Source organism: Sander lucioperca, chromosome 4, assembly GCF_008315115.2.
Source record: "Sander lucioperca isolate FBNREF2018 chromosome 4, SLUC_FBN_1.2, whole genome shotgun sequence".
NCBI classification, from domain to species: domain Eukaryota; kingdom Metazoa; phylum Chordata; class Actinopteri; order Perciformes; family Percidae; genus Sander; species Sander lucioperca.
Genome location: NC_050176.1, coordinates 33,969,356 through 33,995,809, shown reverse-complemented (window position 1 = coordinate 33,995,809; position 26,454 = coordinate 33,969,356). Strand labels below are relative to the sequence as shown.

At 38.2% G+C, this 26,454-nt stretch overlaps 1 protein-coding gene across 4 annotated transcripts in view; it reads right to left on the bottom strand.

The window, feature by feature from the left end:
- arhgap10 (Rho GTPase activating protein 10) overlaps positions 1–25,383 on the bottom strand; it is a 67,915-nt gene extending 42,532 nt beyond the window's left edge. For 2 of the 4 annotated variants that reach the window (XM_031277052.2, XM_031277055.2), the window contains exon 1: positions 24,701–25,383. In XM_031277052.2, coding sequence (XP_031132912.1) covers positions 24,701–24,854 — 154 coding nt within the window. In that variant the 5' untranslated portion in view covers positions 24,855–25,383. The remainder of the gene's footprint in view (positions 1–24,700) is intronic. The other 2 variants (XM_031277056.2, XM_031277051.2) reach the window with 2 other exon arrangements.
- Between the last annotated feature and the right edge of the window lie 1,071 nt (positions 25,384–26,454).

Genomic DNA, 26,454 nt, shown 5'->3' with positions numbered 1-26,454 from the left:
GAGGGCTAATATAGCCTATAAGACAGTTGGTAGGGGCTGAGAGAGACAGGCTCATGCTGAAAAGTCCATTTCTCCCCTCCCCCTTTGTGTGGTATTGAAGAGTTGGATGGCCCTGGTGACAAAGGACCTCCTCAACCTGTCTGTAGAGCATGACAGTGACAGAAGTCTGCAACTGAAAATACTCCTCTGTTTGATGAACGTGCTGTGTATTGGGTAGCGGTCATTGTCCATGATCGCCAGCATCCTACTCATGGTCTGTTTCTCTGCAGTTGCTGTGAGCGGCTCCAGCTCAATGCAGACAACAGAGACAGCTTTCTTTACCAGCCTGTTCAGTCGCCCAGTGTCTCTCTTCTTAATGCTGCCTCCCCAGCACACCACAGCATAAAACAAGACACTGGCACGACACCTTAGAACTAACTTTAGATGATTAATCAAGACTGGAGAGGGTCTACATTTGTCCTTTCCTCAGATACAACCGAGACATGGTAAACAAACAAAAAACAGGCCACTGCATAAGCAACATTAGGAGACTCTGACAAACAATAGCAGTAGAGTGTCAAGTCCTCTGTCTCAGGCACCTCTTTAAGGACACTATTTTGGTATTGTGGGATGCTTTGTTATTGTCAGCTTATATAATCAGATGTGAATTACTGGAAGAATTAATTACACAATAGAAAAGTTATATTATAAACTTGTGTTAAGCACGCCAGAACATTTTGGAGCTCATATTACACTACTAATACACTAACACTGGTTTTCCACAGGCAGTTTTTTCAACTGCAACTCCGCTGTATTCCACTGATTCCAAGCTAAATTGTGTCACCACAACATGATGATGTACGGTGTACACGCTTTGCAGAAAGTTTTTTGTTGGTGTTGATATACAGTACATTTCTATCAGTTTTTATCTGGCCTATCACAAACTATTTGGTAAGTTTTCTACTCCTGTCTCACACTTTGCCGCTTAAAAAGTTGTGTTTAGTTCAAATAATGTTATGTATTGCTAGCCATCAGCTAATTGTCGTTGCTACAATGCTACAACTACTTAAACAAATATATATATAAAAACTCAGCAGGAATACCAACTGCCTGGGCAACCTTCTGCCAAGCTGGCTGTTAAAATACCTGTAGTCACACAGAGAAGTATCATAAAGTAAGCTATAGGAAAATCACGATCTTTTAATTTGCATGGAATTTTATTAATAATAATAATAATAATAATAATAACTTTTATTTATATAGCACCTTTCAAGAAACCCAAGGACAAATATATCCTATAATCTAGCATGCGTGTATATACGGCAGAATATATTGGAGGCACGTTCGCGAGTCTGCCCTCTCATTGGCTACCGCTCTGCAAAAGTTAACGCAGAGTCAACTTTGGGAGAGCGGGGAGAGCGGTGAACATCCGGGCACTTTGGCCGCCGTCAGCGGACTTCGCTCATGCCTCTGTTCTCAGAGGGAATGAATTGTATCGCCCCGCTCTGCCATTATTTTAGCTGCCTGTGGAAACCCAAGCTTTTTTCACTTTTTGGCCAACATGTTTCTGTCACAGAGGTGACTTCTAACTGGTGTAAACACCACAACCTGATGAACTGCTATGTTGGAGTATTTAAGTACGGGTTGTGGGCATTATTTTCAAAATAAAAGGTATGGTAAATATAAGCCTGTAGGGTCATTATTTTGGGAGCAAACACTTGCTATGCTGAACATAGCAATTTTCTTTGAAGTGACTGTAAAATTTAGAAGGAAGGAATCCAAACCACACAGACAGCTAAAATCCAGACCAGGGTGTGCAAGTCCATAAAAGGTGATTCTGGTCACTCCGGTGTAGGCAATAGTCCTTCATTTGCAGCACATGGAATGACTGCAGACATCACAAACAATCCTATATTGGTATGGTCTATCACAAACTTTTTATAAGTCCAGTAAGAAGGATGGAGACAAGACATATCTTTCATCAGCTCTAGCACTAGATTTAAACTGGTAGGCTTTATCTATGGATGCATTACTTGAGGCCTCTAGTGCTGACTCAGACTGCACCACTATGATCATATTTCACCACTCTACTTTTTTTTTTTTTTGTCCATTTGTCAAACACAGTGAGTACCTTTACATGCACACCAATATTCCACTATTATTCTGAATATGACAATATTCAGAATTTAATACGAGTCATGTAAACAACATATTACGTTTGGATATTCCAGATAAGGCCTTTTTCCGAATTTTGCATTTTCCGATTAAGACGTGGGATATGCCGGTATTATTCAGATTTTAGAGGCATTCTTTGGACATGTATACAGCGCATTCGGAATATGCGTCTCAATAGGGGTTTTTACCGCAGTTTACGGCCTCTCTTATCGACTTACAGTCAGCTCTGTGTGTTGCTATGGTTGTTGTACACAAACTATCCAGCAAACAGTTTGTAAGGCTGCGCTAGAGATACATGCCCAAAAGAAAAGAAGGAGAAACACAGGTACTTTTAAACATTATGAAAGACTTGGATATCAACAGGTTTTTGGATATGCGCAAACATCGCAACGTCGACCTTTTCAAGAAGGTGGTTGAAGGGAGGAAAGAGGGAGGCTGTGTTCGCACGGTCCAACAAGTCTGCCACTGGTGGAAAACTTTGAAAAAATCCTATTTAGCATGGCTGCATGTAAACGGGAATATTACGTAGTGGAATATTCACTTTCATAAGCGATGTAAACAGCTTAGTCAGCATATTGTCTTTTTTGGAATAAGGGCAAAAACTGGAATAATATGTGCATGTAAACGTAGTCAGTGTAATAAGGCTATATAAGATACAGTCCTTGAGTGGTCAGAATCTGGCTAACACTCACCACACCACTCACTACCAATAAAGCACTGTCTTGCCATGAACTCACCTTTTCACTTTTCTGTTTTTCTTTTTCTGTTCAGTGCTCTACTTTTTTTTTTGCTAGCTGTTTATTGGCATGAAAACTGCTTAGCTGTATCAGGTTGGAAACCTCCTGATAACTGGCCACTAATAGCATATTTACTGAACATACCTTTAATCATATCCAACCCTGTATGGACTTGATTTTATAGTTCACCAATCACCCCATTAGTGAGATTATCTAGTCAGACAAAGCTTATTTTGACACGCTTGATAACGACATTCTGGGGCTGAGGTTGAGCTACATAAGCCACTTTCCGACCGGAGGGATTTTTGCAGTGCCTAGAACATAACGTTCCTAGAACCCTTTTTTCTCGTGTTCCGACTGGATCAACTTCAGGATTATTAAGTTCCTCTGGCTGCAGTTCCTGTAACTCTTTCAGCTCCTACTTCAGGGCAGGGTATTTTCCCTTTCCCGCATGTGGTGGTTAGATGGCTGTGATTATAATAACAAAAGGTCAGTTCCTATGGCCATTTGGCCAGTGCGAACGCAAATGGAAAAAACGAAGCTGGAGGCAGCAAAAAAAAACACAGCTGGCTAAACTGTTTAAAAATGGCGGGTTTGTTCAGGACACCCCCATCTGTCGCTTTCACGTCACCTTTTGGTATCGGCTCAGCTCGCTTGGAACCTCAACTGAGAAGGTACTAAAAAAAGTACCTGTTAGCAGGTACCAGGTACTTTTTTTCGTAATGGAAAACCAAAAAAGGCGAGTAGAGTCGAGGCGAGTCGAGCTGGTACCATGTAATGGAAAAGCGCCATTAGTAGAACTGTTTAGAAGTGGACTGTTCCTATAACTACCTTCCTGTAACTACTTGGTTGGAAAGAGGCTATTATAATACTAGTACCAATTTCTTTAAAATCAAGTTCTTTAAAAAAGGCACTAATCAATATTTTTTATTATCAAGGGGTTGAAAGTCTACAGTATGTAATGTGAGAGGGGTCGCTTGTAGTGACGAGCACACGTGTGATTTGTTTACAGTAAAAGGAAATGTCGGCCATGTGGGAGTATTACACCGTGTCGGAGAAAGATCAGCGGCATAAACCGCCACCAGCAAGACTCAGTCCTTAATAACCACAACATTCGAGAAAGGGAAAGAATTCCCCAGGGACAGCGCCAAAGGTAAAGGGATTACTAAGGTGATGGAGTTCATCACATTAGCTGACCAGCCGTTTCGAAGCCTACACACAGCCCAGTCGTCGCCATGTTGCTAACGTCTGTCTCCCCGAAATCATTAACGGTGTGGACACACACATTCACGAGCTACTGGATTGTGTGAGTATATGCTTAGCCTCTCGGCAGACTGGATTGACAAAGATTTTTTAACTTGATAAAGGAATTTTACACTCCAAGGATAATATATCAATATTTAATGAATTTGTAATGGCTTTTACATTTGCATTTAATTTATGTTTAACAAAATGTTTTTGTTGGGCTGTGTAGCCTAAGTAGCGAAAGATTATTGTCACTGAGTATGTAACGTTAGTTGTATAGCAGGCTAAAAGGGCTTTTGAAGCGGTTATTTTTCATGTGTATAAAAGGTTGTTTCATAAATTTGTATGATTGAATTTGTGCTCATTTAAAGATAGTGTCATGAAGGAATGAATGACTTTAAAACAGTTTACACATTGTTTACAATAAAGATTTCTTCATTTTCCGGTCACAAAAGGGGGAAACAACTACAAAAAAAAACATTGGTATCGGCTGTCGGCCAAATTGTTATTTTAAACATTGGTATCGGCCCAGAATTTTACAATTGGTGCATCCCTAATAATAGCCTATGTCAATATTGTGTTTATAGGTTGTTCCAAGAGCCTGAAAAAACAGTTACTGCTTTAACTAACATCCCTGAAACATATTTTGTTATAATTGATAATGTTTCTTCCTCTGCCCCAGGTGCCTTTCAAATATGGTTCAACCTAAGGCTTGATCGGTCAACCATGACATATTACTAGACCGATTGGAAAACTGGGTTGGCATTTCTGGCTCAGTACTAAAGTGGTTTGAGTCTTATTTAAAGAATAGGGACTACTTTGTGTCTATAGGGAATTATACATCTGAGCATACAAATATGACGTGCAGAGTTCCCCAAGGCTCAGTTCTGGGGCCTCTCCTGTTTAACATCTACATGCTTCCACTGGCTCAAATTATGGAAAACAACAAAATAAGTTACCATAGTTATGCGGATGACACACAAATTTATATAACCTTATCGCCAGGGGACTATAGTCCAATACAACAACTGACTAAGTGCATTGAACAAATCAACGACTGGATGTGCCAGAACTTTCTTAAATTAAATGAAGAAAAAACTGAGGTGGTTGTTTTTGGAGCAAAAGAGGAACGATTAAAAGTCAGCACTCAGCTTCAAACGATAATGTTAACAACAACAGACAAAGCCAGAAATCTTGGTGTAGTCATGGACTCAGACCTGAATTTTAACAGCCACATTAAGACAATTACAAAGTCAGCCTATTACCACCTTACAAATATGTCAAGGGTTAAAGGACTTATGTCTCAGCAGGATTTGGAAAAACTTGTCCATGCTTTTATCTTCAGTAGACTAGACTACTGTAACGGAGTCTTTACAGGTCTCCCTAAAAAAATCAATCAGACAGCTGCAGCTGATTCAGAACGCTGCTGCTCGAGTCCTCACTAAGACCAAGAAAGTGGATCACATCACGCCAGTACTGAAGTCTCTACACTGGCTTCCAGTGCCTCAAAGAATTGATTTCAAAATACTTTTGCTGGTTTATAAATCACTAAACGGTTTAGGGCCAAAATACATTTCTGATCTGCTAGTACACTATGAACCACCCAGACCTCTCAGGTCGTCTGGGACAGGTCTGCTTGTTGTCCCCAGAGTCAGAACTAAACAGGGGGAAGCAGCGTTTAGTTTTTATGCTCCACATATCTGGAACAAACTCCCAGAAAACTGCAGGTCTGCTGCAACTCTCAGTTCTTTTAAATCAAGGCTGAAGACCTATCTATATGATGTTGCCTTTCTTTAAATAACTGTTAATTTGTTATAGTGAAGTTGCATTGTTGACACTGTATGACAATCTATATAAGCATATAAAGAGAAATTCCTATTTTATCTGCTTTTATATATTTAACTGTTTTAACTGCTCTTCAATGTTTCATTTCTTATACTGCACTGTAACTTTTATTCTTGTATTTTATCTGTTTTCATGTAAAGCACTTTGAATTGCCCTGTTGCTGAAATGTGCTATACAAATAAAGCTGCCTTGCCTTGTCTTGATCCTAGGCCTTTTGCTGTTTTCATCACTATACCCCATCTTTTGAAAATATAACATGTACTTTCATTTATGTAACTATATTGTTTTTTAATGCTCATACTGTGTTTATACTACTAATATATTTTCTAGTGCTTTTGTTTGGCTTTGTTTACTTTTACCTATTTTCCACCTGTATGCCAGACAAGAATGAAGCTACAGCATGTGTTTGTTATAACTAAAAAGTACATGATATTATCTGTTAATGATGATGTTGTTGTTAGTACACTGTAAAAAAAAAAATCGTAAAAAAACGGTAAAAAGTCTGGCAGCTAAGTTGCCAAACACTTACCGTCAAATTACAGTAAAAAACCTTACATTATTTTACAGAAAAATTCTTTTTTTAAATACAGAAATTTCCTGTAAATATTTTCTGTATTTTTACAGTCTACCTATTGTAGAATTAAAACAAATTCTTGTTATAAAACATTTCTAGAATGTTAAACAACTGTATAAATCTTTATCAAAACTAAGAAATATTGCAGAAATACCTTAAAATTACATAATTTAAATGAAAACTGCTGTTTTCATACGGTTTTCTTTGGTAAATTCACAAGATTATTCAATCCATCCACAAGAACTCCCTGTTAAAGTACAGATTCCTGGATGTAAAACACATAAAAATTATGTAAAATGACTTTCAAATACCCTCCTTTAGGCATTTATTTTATGATTATCCAATCTATTTACGGTAAATTCCTGTTTAATACTGTTTTTTTTACTGTACAAAAAAGAGAAGATAATGGGATAATACCTTCCAGAAACATTGTAATAATAGTCATTACTTTATATAAACAATATTTGAGAGTATTTACAAGCAACTCTCCAATATATCTACATACTTTTACCATTAATGTATGTTGTTTACTTTAAATAAACATTCATTTATAGTTATAAAAGGCAACTCTCCAATATATTTACATACCTTTACCATTAATATACGAGGTTTACTTTATATATACAAGCAAATATCCAATATATACACATAGTTTTACCATTATTGTATGGGTGTTCACTTTATATAAACATTATTTGCCCGTAATAACAAGCAACTATCCAGTATATCTACAGACTGTACCTCATTATTGTATGGGGGCTTACTTTATATAAACTGTTCTTTATAGTAATTACAAACAACTATCCAATATATATATATACTTTTACCATTATTGTACAGGGTTTACTTTATATAAACATAGTTTTATAGTAATTTAGAAGCAACTCTCCAATATATCTACATACCTTTACTATTAATATATGAGGTTACTTTATATAAACATTGTTTTATAGTAACTTAAAAGCAACTATCTGGTATATCTACAGACTTTTCCTCATTGAAGTAGGGGGTTTACTTTATATAAACATTATTTGACAGTAATAACAAGCAACTCTCCATTATATGTACATACATGTTTATTTTATATAAACTTCATTTGACAGTAATAACAAGCAACACCAATATATCTACAGACTTTTCTTATAAGTGCATGGGATTTACTTCATAAACATTATTTGACAGTAATTACTATTACTAACCAATATATGTTCACAACTTCCTCATTAGTAAATGGGGTTTTGAATGTACAAAAACCAAAAGGGCTATGTAAAAGTGCAATTGCATCAACTACTTTTACACGCAATAAATATATAATTTTTTCTGCTGACATTTTACAGCATTGTCCAATCCATTCACTGAAGATCCCTATTTGAGATGTATGAGATTTTAAGATGTATCATAACCAGAAAGTATTATAGAATGACCATTTACTGCATGCTTTACAAAGAAATGCACTATTTAAACAGTGCTATCCTTAAAGTTCACATATGAATAAACTTATGGGAGAAAAAACTGTCTGGTACATTGAATTATAGCAAAAGGGGAACTATGGGCAATTTGGGAATTCATACATGTGTATTAAAAATGTCAGTAAACATGAACAACTCTCTCCAAAATCTAAAAACTCAAATTTGTGATGTCATCTGATATAATGTCTGGAGCTTTTCCAAAAACAATGAATTGAGAAATATTTGAAAGATGACACTGAGATCACCCAGGGGGATGTTCAGAGGTAACGGGTAGAGTTTCTGTTTCAGAAATGAAACGCTAACATAGAATAAACCTCATTTGGTTTTTTTTTATTCTACAAAATTAGGTTCACATTCATTGTCTATGAAGCAGCTTAGTAACCTGATGACATCATAGTTTGAGTCTTACATTTCTTGTTTGTGGCTTCGCCAGAGAGTAGCTCTTAATCAAAAATATCAGAGGTGAGATTAAAGACCATTGCACACCAGGGACGATTATTTCGCATGTCAATATATTTTTTCAAACTGTTGTTTTTGTCACAAGTAGTGTTTACTTATGAGGATCACCAAACAACAACACGGAGGCTGCTGTCCCAACTACAGACTGTACGTCAGCAAACTTTATTACTCCTTTCAACCTTTACAATGGCAGCGTATGCCAGAAACATTCTTTCCGTTTTTACCTTTCACAATAAGCCCGAGACATATGCTACACTGTTTTGCAGAGGGAATTCAATTGAGTATTAACTGTATACTCAATTAGAGTTAGAGGAAACTCAATAAATAGCTTACAGTAGCTTAGTGTTACAGCTTTTCCTGGGACGTATCCGAAGCTAACCCCCGTCCCTCCACTCAGCAGCCTGGAAACCAGACAGGACACCTTTTGGTGCTTTCTAGCTGCTGTACAATCACTTCATATCTTCACCACTAAACGTTAACTCTCCTCTGCTCCGACTGCTCTCTCTTTCTCATCCGCTCACACCACATCTTCCGTCACTTTCTCGCTCTCTTCAGCATCTGTCCTACTGACATTGTAGATGAGCTGGCGTGTATATCCAAACCTTTTATTGAAAACTGTCACAAATTTGCATCGCTGCCGGTGTGAATAGTTTTGATGTGAAATATTCACAGGCGATTATTTTGCATATTGGCGTCGCTTATTCGTCACGCCCCCAGTGTGTAACGGTCTTAAGTCACACATGTGCAAGTCACAAATCTTAACCTTCACCGTCTTGAACAAGTCCCAAGTCACTGTGTTTAGACTCAAGTAAGGCTGTATCAACAAAAAGGGGTGTAACAATGTTACAAATCCAAATCCGGTTCGTTTTTATTTACAAGCACAGACCAGGTAAAGCAACCCTTAACAATGCAGGGGCCCATTTCAGGAAGGAGGTTTAACAAACTGAGTGTAACCCTGATATCTGAGTTGATTTACCCTGAGATGGGAAACTCTGAGTTTTCAGTTTCAGGCAGCATGAATGGAGCCATGATACTACAATTCACCATGGTAACAACCACAAACAAACTGGTGGGCAGAAATACTGCACATACAGCGAGTTTGAACATGTATTTAGTTAAAAAAGAAACACAGCAGCTGCTTTAAAAGAGAGAATTTGTGTGAAAGAAAATTGCTGCTAGAGTAAATGCGTTAGTTCCAATATAGTGTATATCATATTTAATCACAAGTATAATATTACTGGTGAAATGGTATTGAACCTATAATCTATAAAAGTCCTGGCCCTACTAATCCCATTCTGAGGCTGCAGCACCATCATCAACAGAACTATAATTCATAATCTTATATTTCAAAGGGTTTACATCATTCACCTGCAATACTGTGGAACTCTTTTTTAATGGCTCTTACTGGTTTGTGTCCAGGGAACACTACACAAACGTTTAAAAAACGTTTCAGAGTGAGTCACACTCTTCTGACAGCGCTTTGCTACAGTAGCTTTACCAATATGCTCCGCATCACCAATGTTGTAAAGAAAACTGTTGTTTGCAAAGAAATGTAATGTGACACAAATAATGTGCATGGATGTAGAGCACGTCCACGATGGGTGACGTTAGTGATATGAGGATGATAAGGTTATGTAAGCTACATAACTGATAGACTGGGAAGAAAAAAACGGTACCGCTCAAATAGGTATTTATCTGGAAATTAAAATGCGTCGGGGCCTCAATATCATCTCCTGACGTATGTTTAACTCCCTGCAAAGTAATACAGCTTCTACATCACCGGGATCGTCGACAAAAGGACATTGCATGTTTTGAGAAAAAAAAACGTTTTATAATCTGCCTAACATGGTTAATAAACCAACCCTGTATTTTTATTCATGCCGATAACAAACTGCGCTAAAATGCGCCTGATACAGACTGCAATTATGAATGATGAAATGAAAGAGAGCTGTGTCAGAGGGAGGAGATTGAAAGAAGAAAACCTGTTCCCGACTAGGTTAGGTTCACAGAGTCCGAGGTTAGGTTACCTCTCTTTCTGAAACGGAAAACCCAGAATTACCCTCATATCAGGGTTAACAAACTCAGAGTTTTCACTAAACCTGCTTTCTGAAACGGACCTGTCATTCGGTACCTCCATTAGCTGTATGTGGGTTTGTGAACTCCTTTGCTGCCTCCTTCTTAGCCTCTGCTGGGCTCCCTCTTGCTCTGGGCTATCCTTTTCTCAGCCATCTGATGCACGAGTCTTCAACTTCACCCAGGCTATTCAGACCGTAAAGCAGGTTCTCAGGCTGGCTGTAGGAGAGCTGTCTGGTCTGTTGATCCTTGTCAAACTGAACACAGAATGAGAGCCATAACATGGGTGAGAAAGATGTGGTACAGATGATAACGTGTGATACTGTAGGGTGAACATCTATTTACTTTAGCTTTCTTTATCTTCTTGATCTTCTTATCTTGGTATTCTTTCTTCCATCTTGCCTAAACAAGGATTAAAGAATTAGGGTGAGATTTGAACATTACCGTAACAGTAGTATACATAGATTTATTTGTGGAGGCTTGCCAGCATTGATCACCAGGTATTTATTTATTTTGATTTACAGCAAAAATTAAACTTAAAATACATATTTAATTACAGACTGAGTGCAATTGTCTGGAGGAAGAAACACTTATAAATAGAGCAGGTAGCCTATATCTTATTTCTGAGTTTGTTCAATTCCCTGTCCATTTATTTTTATGTGGAAAGCGGGAATGGAAATATTCTCTCTGGAAAGACAGAATGGTAATGTTAAGTTGGACACACTGAATCATGAGTGAAAATAACGATCACGTTCAAATTAAGATGTTGTGGTCCACAAAGCAGACGCTCCGTTTAATGTCAAGTTGTAACTTGTTGTTGTTACAACGTGTGGTTCACTGTTCATAAAGTAGAACCAACGTAAAGTTAGTCAGCTGAGATAGCTTATGTAAACTTGAGGCATAACCTAGCTAGGTGGTAACGTTAAACGGCGGGTTACCGGTTAGTTAACAGTAATGTTAACTACTAGCGTTAGGAGCAACGCAGCGTTATAACGTTTCTTTAATTACTAGTATTAGCTAGTACCCAGCAAATCAAGCTGACCTGCTAAACTGTCTAACTGTCTAGTTAACTGTTATATATTTAGCTAGCTAGCTAGTTAGCTAAAATTACGATTGGTGCATGGTTCACATTCAAGGCTAACATTACATAAGGACAGTCTTAATGTAACGTTAGCTAACGCCAGACACACTTTGATAAGGCACATAAACGGCAAATGCTAACGTTATCCCTGCTGACATTTTAAAATTGTGAAACGTATGCAAGTGTTATCTTAACTCGTGTCCAGTTGATATCTCGTGAGGAAACTGCATGTACATAAAAAGAAAAGTATTACTTTACCTTAAGTGAAAGCTGAATTTGAATCATCGTGGAGAAGTCCTGACTCCTGCGTTACATTATTATCCACACTGTCTCTGAGTCGAGATGAGTTTGACGTTAGCACAGCCCCGGCATGATTCATTCAATGATTGCGCAACATTCAATTATTTGAATCTGCGCGCACTTTCCTGAAGCACATAGCCTAGACTAAAGAGACCATTTCTGTTTACATTTCTGTTTTTTCAACCATTTTAAGGTCTTACATCGCTTCACGCCCTGATTATCAATGTTCACGTTGATGCTAGAAGCCTTGGTTGAACTGTTGAGCCCTAGCATCCCTTCCCCAGTCTTTCACACATTGCATGTATTGCTAAATTGAAAAAATATATATTGCACACCAATGTAAAGCTTTATTCATACTGTGTCCTCCCTGTCTTTATTCACCGTATATTACCTCAGCCCATGAAAAACTCTTTGTTCCCTTTGACCTGTAGAAAGTGGGGAGAGGCAAAATGATTTGAGGGAGCAGTAGACTGCACAATGACTTGCATTTTGTTGAACACTGTGACTCACTTTGGGTCTTAATATTAAGAAAAATTGTTTTAACAACAATTTTAACTTCATAAGGAAAAGAACGTGTATGCTACATATTCTATTTGAAGTACACCAAATACATTAAAAAGAGGTCTGTCCCGCATGCATATTAGTTTCTGACTGTGGGGAATTGGGAAAAACAGTAAAAACGTCCCCAAATTTCTGAATTGCTTATTTTCATAACATTCACTGAGCCTTGCCTAAAACAGTTTGGAGTTTGTATTGGAAGACTCCAACATTTTTAAAGTGGATTAACAGCCTTTTATGAAAAGCCTACTCCTTCAGTTTTGAAATGAAATCACAGATAATTTCTCAAATAAGCATAATGTTGCAGATGTCCATACTGTTTGTCGGGAGGCATGACTTTCATAGGAGGGGACACACTTTCCTATCAACGCAGGGTTGAATTAAACTGTATGAGGGTTGGAACTAGCGGAACAAGTTAGGTTAGGTGGTGTGCAAGTTAGGCAAGCAGGTACATACTGTATTTGAGGTACTGGTGTGCATTAATATTGATTTTCCACCCCTTATAAAAGTGTAGCATAGCTGTGGCACAGGCAATCCATTTAACTTATTAATGTTACACCTTAATGAAACACACATTGCCCAATATGTGCATCAATGCCTGTGTAACCATTGCAAGTCAATGGAAATTGTAGTGTAATTTCAGAGGCAGGGGTGGTCAGATCACCGAGGTCTTCGTGAGGCATTTAAGGTACCGGACATGCATGAATATTCATTCTACCCCACATAAGAGGGAAGCTCATGCTCTGAGCTGTTTGCATGACATAGACAGGAACAAACATCAAAAGCCAGAGTGGACACAGTATGAGACATCACCGCAGACATCAGCAAAGTAAGCAGTCAATGGAAAAAGATGTTGGGCCATGAATCTGAAATAGGCCCATGGCCTCCACGGAAGTGAAATGAGGCAAGAACGTCAGATGCCCCCTAAAATATTAGGATGGTGAAGATGTAGGCTTACCCAGGCTGTAGGCTGCCTGGCTCTCTGTGTACTGTATCGTCATCCTGTAGGCCTATAGGGTTGTGGGCCTATGTGATGTGAACTGTGGCTGCACGATTCTTTTGTCAACTAATTTGCCAGACCAAAACATGATTATATAGTGATGAGCATATCACAGACTTGGACTAAAATAGACATCATGTACATCCAAGGCCTGTAGTTTAGGTTGACTCTTGTCTCTTATGCATTCCCATAACTGAAGCTATGGCTTTGTTTCCACAAATATTTAGGTGAAAGAATGTTTATTTTTACAAAGACAGATCTAAATACAGCATCTTTGTCACCAGTGGTGATTTGGTGCAGTAGTCCTATAGCTTTTTAAGCTTGTGTGCTGCCAAGTTGTTTTACTGTTTGTATTACCATAAATATGCTTGCAAAATATTACAGTAGTGTAGTTTATAATATAATTACATTGATCCAACTATAATTGAGAACAATTGCTTGTGGGTTTTTGCTGTGGAGTTGTTGAGGCCATGCAGTGAGGGTTCATGTCAGCCTCATTCAATGCATTAAACAGGTATGGCTGGTCCTACCTGTCTCAGTACCTCTGTTAACCCCTCTTCAAATAACTGCAAAGCTAAATACAAGTCTTACTCTATTGCTAGAATTTAGTAGACTTGCATTAAGAGACACTGGCCAGGATGAAGTTTGACAGCGATTAAAACACTAACACACAGTATGTATGAGACCACATTGAATAAGCTAAAATGGACCCCTATACATTATACCAATATTTACCCTCTGAAGAGTCTCTGATGCATATATTGGATAGTTAATTGTAAATATTGTCAAATATTTTTACAAAGTAAACACACAGTACATTAATGGGATAAGTCTGTAGATATATTGAATAGTTGCTTTTAATCACTATAAAGTATTTTTGTATGAAGTAAACCTGATATATTAATGATTAAAGTACAGTATATTAGATAGTTTCTTTTTAACACTATAGAATATTGTTTATATAAAGTAAACCCTTATACATTTTTGGGGAAAAGCCTGTAGACATAATGAAGAGTTGATTGTAACGTTTATATAAAGTAATGACTATAAAATAATGGTTCTGCAAGTTATTATCACATATTGTTTTTTGTACAGTAGAAAACCAGTATTAAACAGGAATTTACTGTAAATTGATTGGATAATCATGTAAAATAAATGCCTAAAGCTTTTAAGATACTATTAATGGGCTGTCAAATAGGGTAATTTTACATTAATTTGACATGTAAATAACTATAAATGAATGTTTATTTAAAGTAAACAACATACATTAATGGTAAAAGTATGTAGATATATTGGAGAGTTGCTTGTAAATACTCTCAAATATTGTTTATATAAAGTAATGACTATTATTACAATGTTACTGGAAGGTATTATCCCATTATCTTCTCTTTTTTGTACAGTAAAAACACAGTATTAAACAGGAATTTACCGTAAATAGATTGGATAATCATAAAGGAGGGTATTTGAAAGTCATTTTACATATTTTTTATGTGTTTTACATCCAGGAATCTGTACTTTAACAGGGAGTTCTTGTGGATGGATTGAATAATCTTGTGAATTTACCAAAGAAAACCGTATGAAAACAGCAGTTTTCATTTAAATTATGTAATTTTAAGGTATTTTGCAATATTTTTCAGTGTTTGTACAGATTTATACATTTGTTTAACATTCTAAATATGTTTTTTGATTACAATTCTTTTTAAATCTACAGTAGTTGGACTGTGAAAATACAGAAAATGTACAGTAGATATCTGTATTTTAAAAATAAATTCTTTGTAGAATAACAAAAGGTTTTTTACTGTCATTTCACAGTAAGTGTTTGGCAACTTTTGCTGCCAGACTTTTTACCGTTTTTTCACGATTGTTTTTTAATGTTTCTTTACATTAAATTTAAGGTTTAACAGTAAAAAACCAGAAAGAGGCCTCAATTTTACACACCGTAAAAATATGGGTTTTTTTTGTCTTTTTACATAAAATTCAATGTAATTTAACTTTCAAGACCGTTAAGCAATGGAATTATCCTGGTAAACAACTATATTATCTCATTATATCAATTTACAGACTAAAACCTTAATTTAATGGGTTTTTTTTAAAATAAAAGTATTCTTCTGTATTTTTCTGGCATTAAACACTTAATGTAGAAAAAACGGAAAAAATCCGTAAAATTATACAGTGAATTCCAGTGAAATAACTTTTTTTTTTTACAGTGTAGTAGTAGCAGTAGTAGTATGTTAAGTTCTGAAATGAATTATATTGTTAAATTACACACAACACGTCATAACCTGAGCCTCATACTCTCCATTAGCCTGATGGGTAATAAGTGACCCTTATCACTGTTTGTCAACTGCAGTGCTCAAAAACACAAATGAATGTAGAGTGGAAAGTTCAACTGCTCCCCCGGATAGTAAAAGCATGTGTTGACAGCATTACACTGAACCTTGACACACCTTAACAAAACCTCAACACATTATATTGTGTCTGACGTAAAACCAGGGCAGTATCTAATGTCACAGTATTGTGAAAGATAATGAAGAACTGATGGTATTATGACAGTAAAGATCAATGCCATTCATGCATTTTTCAAGGTGTGATAAGAGTCATACAACTACAATGAATTTATTAGGGTTTTTTAATGTTGCATTGCTTCGCCATCTTTTTCCAAATGCACATACTAAATCATACTTTCTTTTCAATTAAATGTGCCAGCCTCTTTTTTTATCATCCAGAGATCTCAGATATCTAAAGGGAATTAGGTCTTGTACATTTTTACTATAGCACGTTATTACAAGAATATTAATGGTATCCTTTATCTCAGCAAAGACAGCATCAAGGCTCAGGTTACTGTGGACAATTGATATATACTCCAAGAACAGTGATGTCAAGGGATAGATGTGCAAGCTCTTTATTGGAGCCATATGCGAGCATGGTGCACAGATCACACCCATCCACAATCTGATTACACTGCCTGCATGCATGTTTAACTCACTGCAGGGTGGACAGTTAATATGAAATTATATGAGGCCAAGCTGTGTGGACTTGCATTACATAAAACACGAAGAATGAATGTTATCCGGTTACATGAAGCTCCAGAGTTAATCAACGGCAGGCAACATTCAGAGAAGGAAAAAATAGCCGTGACAGCATTTGTGTCCCTGTGCAGTGTCGATTGAAGTTAAAACAGCATAGATCAACTGGATACAATCAGTGGAGCAATAAACACAAGTGTCAGATGAGAGGTCTGCCTAACAGATTGAAATGATAGCTGCTGTCCTGGAGGAAAGAACCATCACAAGATAGAAATACCACATACACCCGGGCACACAAGTCCAAGGCAAATGCTTCTCCTGATTTTTTGCCTTTTAAAGCAAGGCATTTCAGAGCAAACCTGGGAACTGTCAAACTTGGCTAGTTTCTCTGCAGAAAGCCAGAGATCCCAGTCTACAGGCTTCAGCGTGTGAGTCATACAGACCCCACCTTACACATATCTGCTATTATTGGTCAGATTGTTCTGCAACAGGAAAAAAAACATGAAAAAATGCCTAGCTCTGTGACAAAAAACACTGGTGTCCCTGTTTAGAGGAGGTAGGAAGAAAAGATGACACAATGGGGATGGTACGGAATCACAGGGCTCTGGTTATTATGGAGCACCACAGACCAAAGCGGAAGGGTCTTTTTTTATATAACAAGACTACCGTCTCAACAAGACAGCAACACGATACAAAAATTACATGTGTGACAAAATGATCTTTAGCCCTAGCTTACTTTTTAAAAGCTAGTGAGTACACCGATCATTTTGTAACCCACACTGTTCCCAAGGTTGATAATAAACTTCTAGCTCAAAAGATCATGTATATTCAACTATCAAAACATATTTACAAATAAGGCTCTTGTTGGACAAGGTCATAATTATGACTGTACTGATAATTTGTAATTTAATTACTGATATTTCACTTACATTTACTGACAATACACTTCCATCCATCCATCCATTACCTGATTCGCTTTCCCTGGACAGGTCGCCAGGCAATCACAGGGCTGACACATAGAGACCGACAACCATTTACACTCACACTCACTGTGACACGACAGTGCTAACCACTGTGCCACCCCACACTTACACTTACTTACATTACCTGCAAAATAAGACACTGGGGCACTCATTGAAACCTGCATGTTAACTGCAGGACACTGATTGACATCTTGACTAAGCATCTTCCTTAGTTTCAAAAGCACAATGAAAGATAAAGTATGCCCCATAACGGACAACTCCTGTGATATTTTTCCCATTAAAAATCACAAAATTGTATAACTCATTCACATGTAATTACTGGTTCCAAAACATTTGATTCAACTGTAGTTTAAATAGGCAATGGCTTGGGATAACTAGTTGTTTTCCAACAAGGATTGGCTACCACTCTGCCAATGTGTTATCCAATATGCTTCCAACGTACAGTGGTAGTTTGGTTTTTACTGTGAATCCTCCTCGTGAGGTGATTTTGCCTTTTCTAAACTTAAAACCTCAGGTTGCTGTGATGTTGAGCTTTACGTGTAATATACAATATTTTATGCCCGTCTGTCTCCTCCAACACTGTCCCAATGTTTCCTTAATTACAGCCATGTTGCAAAACATCACTAGCAGAACATTTAAGTATAAAACAGTTATTTACACATTACAAAAGTTAGTGTACAACTAACAACTATCTGAACTCGTTTTCTACTGTATGTCTTATGGCAGGAAACGTAACATTGCATGTTCTGGCTGCTGCTGCAAAAGTTCCCCCAAAAACAAACCAGAAAAAGGTATGTTTATGTCAAAGTTCAGCTGCTGAAGATGTCCACAGTGTATTCACTGGCGCCTGTTGCAGTGATGTTTTGTTATTATTACTACAGTCTCATCAGATGTGCCACTAAGGTCAGAGCTTGCCTGGTCCAGGCCCTCAAACAGCAGCCAGCGTTTACATACTGTGCCTTTCCACAGTCCTTCCTGTTCCACTCTCCCATCTTTTCCAGTCCGAATCCCTGCTCCACACTCGCCTCCCACCTTTGCCCTCGACAGGGCCTGACAACCCATCCCCTCCCACAATCTCTCCCCCCAGCTCCCTGTCCACCAAGCACGCATTACTTCATTCATGACTTCCTGATCCTCAAAACAAGTGTGTAGGGTGAGGCTGCGTTGAGCAGTATCCTGTCAATAATGACCAATTGGCTAATAAAAGACATAATCAGCAACTGGGTCTTTTGTTGGCGGCACATATCCAAAAGGTTACAGTACATAATGCAATCAAAAGGTGCTTCAAATAGTTTTCAACACTTTGCTTGCACCAAAAAAGGAGCCCCAAAAGCATAGCTGTGCCATTAAGCATCGTTTTTATAGCAGGTCTTGTTCTCTTTGGCGTGAGGGATGAAAAAGCGTTCCTCCCACATGACTTTACGTCTTGTACTAATGCGATTTTAATGAAAGATTGTGATGTGGCTCTTTGGCAGAATCAGTAATGTGATTACAGAGAGCAGCAGTGAGCCAAAGCACACCATAGCAGGCTACTCTTAAACCTGTCTGCCAATGAGAAGAAGAAAAAAAATACTTTACATGGCTGGGTTTGTGCAACTGAAAGTGAAGGGAAAAAAAATTCACCAGAGGAAGTCCAGCTGTAGAAATGACAATTACTCACCCCACTGCAACTCTGTCCAACTTCTCTGTTAAGATGATTGCAGCAATAACAGAAGATGTAACTCACTAATTACTCCACAAATTAGAAATCAATGTGTTTGCTAAGGACAAGAGTGGGGGGTGGTTGAGAGGGTACAGACAGGACACAGTTCCTGTGGAGGAAACCCTCTGAAACAGAAGCACATCTGCATGTTGCTCCTCTAGTGGGCACTTCCATGTCATGGCTCTCTGGCCGCTATAAGGTTTCCTCTCAGAACCAAGGTCTTTCCGTAGTGGGACATCCTCCCAGTCACTGAAAGGCTGAGAAGGGGATGGGATGTGGAGATCAACAACAGCAGATCATTGAGTGGTCAAACATAAAATGGAGCATTTTATTATACAACTCTGTAATCCACAGCATTTACATTACATTACATTAGAGATGTTCCGGCTCCGATACTGCCTAAAACGCTGGTATCGGTATCGGGAAGTACTGGAGTTTATGCACCAATCCGAAGCCCTAAAGAAAATCTACGTTAAAGTAGTTTATTTATGTTCTTTTTTCCGTTATAACTGACTGTCAAACTGGATAATAAAAGAACGTTCTGTGGCATTCATTGTTTGTGTTTGTTCATGTTTCACAAAGAGTTTAACCTGAGCCAGACTGACAACAAAGATAGAAATCATATCACATCCATACAGGGATAGTAGTATACTCGTTAAAACATAATAAAATATATGACACACTGGTATCGGATCGGTACTCAGTATCGGCCGATACGCAAGTTCAGGTATCAGAATCGGTATCGGGAAGCAAAAAATGGTATCGGACCATCTCTACATTACATGTCATTTAGCTGACGCTTTTATCCAAATCGACTTACAATTGCTACATATGTCAGAGGCCACACGACTCAGGAGCAACTATGGGTTAAGGGTCTTGCTCAGGGACACATTGGTTGATGTATCGCAGTGGGAATCAAACCCAGGTCTCCCACACCAAAGGCATGCGTCATATCCACTGCACCATCTCCACCCATCTACTAATAAGTTGTAAGGAAGACTAAATGTATCAATGTTTCCAACAGAATGGTACAATAGATCAACCCTTATTACAACACTGTCGAATGTTAGATTGTATGGTGTGACCGTCATATACACAGAGGATTACATAGCTTAGCCTCCCCAAATCAACTCCACCTATCAAAAACAACTGGCTGAGCTTCAAAGCTGCGAACCTCTAACAAGGCAGATTCAGAAGGAAAAAAATCTGATGGGCTATTTTGCATTATCTCTATGAAGAGGAGAACCAAACACAGGATCACATTCTCATGAGACAAGATTATCAGAGTAATGTCCCAGTAATAAGAGCGAGGCTGAAGCTAAGCTCCACCCACAGAGTGTACTTGTGCTCACAAGGTAAAATATTTCATTTCTTTTTTCATTTGTTGTGGTCACTGGGAGCACAACATGCGGGATCACACAAGTTACACAAGTAACTAAGACAGCAAATAATAATTGTATTCATTATCAATTGTTTGATCACAAAATTACCCAGAGCTAAAGATGACTTATTTTTGATCCAACAACAAAAACTCAAAAATATTAACTTTACTACCAAATAAGACAGAGCAGAAGGCAGAACATGTTCACATTTGAGATGCCAGAACAACATCAACTTCAACAGCAGCAAATGTTGGGCATTGTTCCTTAAAAAATGTCTTAAACAATAATTAAATTATTAAAATGGACGCAGATGAATTTTCTATTGATTGACTAATTGTGTTGAGTGTTATCATTCAAACACATAAGGCTGCCAGCTTCTCAGCCCAGTTTGGATTAAACAGCCTCTCCTTAAACCAGGCCATGGGAATTATTATTTTAATCTTTGCTGTAGCATTTGGATCCTTTTTTATAGGGGTGCACGATTCAGAAAAAGTGACAATTCGATATCGATTTTTAGGCTCACGATTCGATTCAAAATCGATTTTCAATTCAAAAACGATTCTCGATTAAAAAAATGATTCACAGTATGTAAATTTTGTTACTTTTCCCATGTGATTGCAGTAGACATACAATAAAAAAATAAAAATATTAAGGTTTTTTTTTTTTTAAATATGAATCGATTTTTGGCATTCTATGAATCGGTAGAGCTTGAATCGCGATTCGAATATGAATCGATTTTTTTGCACACCGCTACTTTTTTAGTTGCTCTAGTACTGCTATTAGCAAGGAGAATAAACACCTTATGATTACAGTTGCCAAAGAAAATTTAAAAAAACAGTCATTTGACAGAAGAAGGAAGAAGGGACAAGCCACATTTTTAAAAATGAGTCTCCACAGGCTCAGCAAAATAGGATGAGGGCACTTCATTAATGTCAGTACATAAGAACATGACTATTAGTTCCTTCCTGAAATTTCAACTGACTTTGTAGCACTCCCCGTGCGAGCGTATGACCAGAGATCCTTATTCCTTGTCATATTCTCTTAAGCAAGAAGCTATCACGGACCTAATGAGTGTTAACAGACTTGATATGTGATATTTCTCACTACGTTGGACACACTTAAAATCCACATTTAAAGTGACGCATAGCCAAAGTCATGTAAGGCATGAAATACAAGACATGACCTTCTGAAATGGGATACTATGTATCAGTACACCAACATAGCAGAGCATCAACATCAACTCGTCTGTTAGCAACAGTGAATACCAGAGTTCACCATGGTGCTCTGTGGAAGTTTGCCTGGCAAGTAACTCCATGAGCCTGCAAAAACAGAGGCTCAAGACAGTGGCATGTAGATCTAAAGTGTTTGCCATATGTGATAAAGTTGTAGGTTTAGGGGGGATATTTACCATGACGAAAGAGGTCAGAGGAGAACAGTAGAGCTGGGTATTGTTCAGAAATATTTAATACCGGTACCAATACCAATACCGTGACTTCAATACTGGTTCCAAAACGATACACCAGTATCGAAGTCACAGTATTAGTATTGGTACCGGTATCAAATATTTCTGAAAAGTATTATACTTTGTTTCATACCAATTTTATATATTTTTTTCAGCTCCTACTACGTGAGCCTCGTCTTTGTGCGTAATGTAGAGTTTTTTTCTGCTTCCTTCCTAGACGTGTAACGTTAGACAGCCAATCACCAGCATTATTAGATCATGGTAGAAGCATGCTGCGTGCTCATTGGCTCACTGACGCTGATGAGATTTACTCCGTAGGTATTGAATGACGAGGCATTTTTTCGATACTCAATACTTTAGAGGCAACTCGGTCGGTGCCTAACAAGTATTGAATTTGGTACCCAGCCCTAGAGAACAGCAAGACTCACTCATCAAGCTAACAGGTACAACAGACCATAAGTATGCAAATAACTGCTTAGCACAACAGCAATGTACAGTACAGCAGGACAGTGTAAAGCAGAAAGAGCATTCGGCCATGCTGGCTGTCTATAGTATAGAAGAAGTGACTGAGAAGAGAGTTCTCTTGTGACAGGCATAGACAGACTCCATCATGATTGGTGTCAACAGTGTAGAAGTTTCCTTGACACACGAGGCACCTACACCAACACCACTCCTGCTTCATTCAAATACCACAGCACACGCTAACCAGGTGATCCCTTCAATGAACTTTTGACCCCCGTGTCAAGCTTATACTTTCCACCATATCATGGAACACCTGCTGTTTTAAGACGTTTATAAGGACTAACTTGTGTTTCTGGAGTGATTTCAATTCTCTCCAGAAACTAAAAAACAACTTCAGGATGAAGCTGCAGCATGTATGAATATATGCCTCAGGCTGAGGATTATTGTTGAAATCGCAGTGTATAACCTGAAAACCCTCAGGTGTTCTGCAGTTGTGTGCATAACAACATCATACTAAAGAGGATAATTTTTAACTACAATTTACTCAAAATCATCCATCTGGAAAAGACAATCTTGTAACGAGATAACAGAATATGATCATATCCTCATGACACGACAATAAAGGACAATATTAACTTGTTTAGGTCGAGTAGGGATTTCTGGAAACTTCCAATGTGCATGGAGAAAGCAAAAAGTCCGAAGAGGTCAACTTTATTGTTAGAGCGACGTGTTGTAGTATATCAGCGTGTGGCCTTCAAAGGAATTTATACTACAAGTGTTGCTGAAATTTCAACCAATATTTCTAAACCCTAAATGTACCACTAAAAATGCTACAACAGTTTGACACCATGGAGTCAGCATGATCCAAGATCGCCGTGCAAGCTTGACAAAATCTTGCTGGATCTTGAAGAATGTAGGCTGTGCTCAAGGCAAAATGAAAGACATACCTGGGTGAGTAACAAGCAGTAGCCCTGAGTAGTGTTGTGTGACAGTAAAGAACAAATAAGCAATTGTAGCTTGCAATTGTAGCACTGCAGCGGGAACAAGCCTGAAGCCCATCTGTCAACACTACAGCATTGATTGAAAAAAAAAAAAAGCATAACTGTGCCAAAAATTACATTCACACATGACTGAAATGCTTTGTTGTTTTAAAAATACTTAAGACTAAATATTGTTAGACATAGGAGGGCATAGAAGTTATCATCATAAATCATTCAACTGGAGACGTTTCACTGCATTTTGATATGATACAACTATAAAACATATAAAGTGGCTGATTTTTCCACTGACCAGTCAACTTTAGATGACTATGTGTCTGTGAAGTCTGGCTGAACAGTAAGCACCGGGCACCTTACAAAACAAGCCCAGCCCACACAACTAGAGTTCATATGGTTCATAGAGATAACAATCTAATCGTTTTAACCCAATAGAGGTGTGTGTGTGTGTGTGTGTGTGTGTGTGTGTGTGTTCTTGTTTAACTTTATTCGTGGGGTCCAAAAACCAGGAATACAGTATACTTGTGGGGTCCCGACAGCTTTGTGGGGCCAAAATGCTGGACCCCACAAGGTTAAAGGGCTGTTTGAGGGTTAAGACTTGGTTTTAGGATTAGGGTTAGAATTAGGTTAGGGTTAGGGTGAGGGTAAGGGTTAAGGTTAGGCATTTAGTTGTGATGGTTAAGGTTAGGGTAAGTGGCTAGGGAATGCATTATGTCAATGACGGGTCCCCACAAAGATAGTGAAACGCACTATGTGTGTGTGTGTGTGTGTGTGTGTGTGTGTGTGTGTGTGTGTGTGTGTGTGTGTGTGTGTGTGTGTGTGTGTGTGTGAAAGAGCAAATAGAGCAGGGGGTTATTAAAAGAACTGAGGGCCTTTTGGTTCAGGCTAAAACCAATAAAACTGAAAAAAAGAAGGCAATATCCAAACAGTGTAGAAAGACAACGCCTTGATCTGGTTATCATGACAGTCCATGTTATTTGACAATTAGTTCATCTATTCTGTAGCTAACTCTTAAGCAAGCGGTTTTCCCTATCATGACATAACCAAATGGAAAAGACAATCATTGGCAAACCGAGGAAGTCGTTGTTACAATAGTGGACCCATGAAGACCCCAAGACCTCTACCCAAGGCGTATTTGTGACTGAACACAGACTTTTCTTAAGGTACGTTTCCAAACATTAAAATAAACTTACGCTTCGTTGCATTGATGAGATTTTTCCCATCTTTGTACAGTTCTTTGATAAATCTGTTAGTTCTGTCCAGCTCTGCTTCGTGTGCCTTTATTTTCTCCCTGAAGCTGGGGCTGTCCAGATAGCATTCACTGAATTCCAGCGGGTGTAGTCCCATTTCTGTCACAGATTGATAGCTTCGTTTTCAAGAACGAGAAACTGGCCAAAACGACGCTTACTTTGTAGCTTAAAAAAAAAAAGTCTGTTAAAATTGAATTACCGCTCTTTACGTTGGCATTGCTACGTGAAGTAGCAGCAGCTAATGGTGGTTAGCATGGTAACGTTAATGTTAACCTCTGGCACAGGCGCATGGGTGTTATTGCTCCACAGTTGTCAAATAACGAATAGAGTAAAGCTAACAGGTATAACGGTTAAAAAGCGATAACAATACGCTAGCGGGCGAAGTGTCCATCGGAAGTCGGTTACAGTAGTTGTCAGAAGGGCATAGTAGCTGTTTCCAATTTTTCTTTAGTCCATCAAACGCAGGCTACTCCCCGGCTACTCCCCCTAGCAAAGTGACAGATTGAGAAACTCTGCTGACATCTGCGTGCGTGTAGCAAAACTTCTACCAAAGAGTATGTAGCTTCTGCAAGATGGTGTGTTCTTTTCTACTTCCGCCTTTGCGTAGCTGCCCAGCAGTGAGCACTGGTTTATTGACAGGGCAAGAGATTTCACCAGTGGTGGCTTTTGGCTCGGAGGAAGAGTGGTCGCCCCGTCACAAGGTTGGCAGTTTAATCCCAGGCTCCTCCGGCTACATGTCAAAGTGTCCCTGAGCAAGACATGTGTCCCTGAGCAAGACACTGAACTGTGTGTCTGTGACGATTAAGAATAAAGTGTGTGTTTTTTTAAAGAAGTGTTGTAATTTTTTTTTTTTTTACAAGTAAAAAGTAACAGATATAATAAAATACTTCTAGAAAAGTGGTAAAGCAGAAGTTAAAAGTGACTGAAACTAAAAACTAAGTAGGCCTACCTCGAAATTAAACTTACAGTAATTCATTGACTAAATGTACTTAGATCATTTCCACCACTTGTAGAAAGCCACTGTATGCTAAAGCTACATTTGACTAAAAGGTTTAAGTTTGTAGATGTCTAGGTTACACATATAGTTGTTTCAGCTAGATTTGAATTATTATATTTCAATGTGAGCCAAAATGTTAAGTTAAAACACATTGAAGGAAATGCTGTTGAACTTCACTGTCAATGCTTATTGCATGGAGCCCTAGTTGATGTCTTTCATGTACTGTCATTAATTACACTCTGACAATATGTGAGAGGCGCAAACTGGGGCTAACTGGATGGTGTGGATAACAAACACAAGGCAAGATGAACATGTTAATTAGAGTATACAGAAAGAAAGGTATAAATCCAGTTAAGTAATGCAATATGAAAAAAAACACTATGAACAAGATAAATAATTACATGATATATAATGACCACCACCCTGGGGCCTGCGAAGCAAAGCTTGCAGTAAGACAAGGGAAATACAACAGAGAAGCGGAGGCCAAAGTGATCTCTCAGCTGCAGTGCAGTACCAAGCCCAAATGGATCCTTCAGTGTCTTTGGTAACTCTATTCAAGTTCAACAAACAAGGTCAACCATCAAGAACATCAGAAGCACAAAATGTGCTGCATATAAGCCTATAAAGGTTATGTGCTTAAGCTCCGGCAGTCTTCGACCCCTTCAGTCAGATAGGTCATCACAAATTGTGAAAGCTGTAC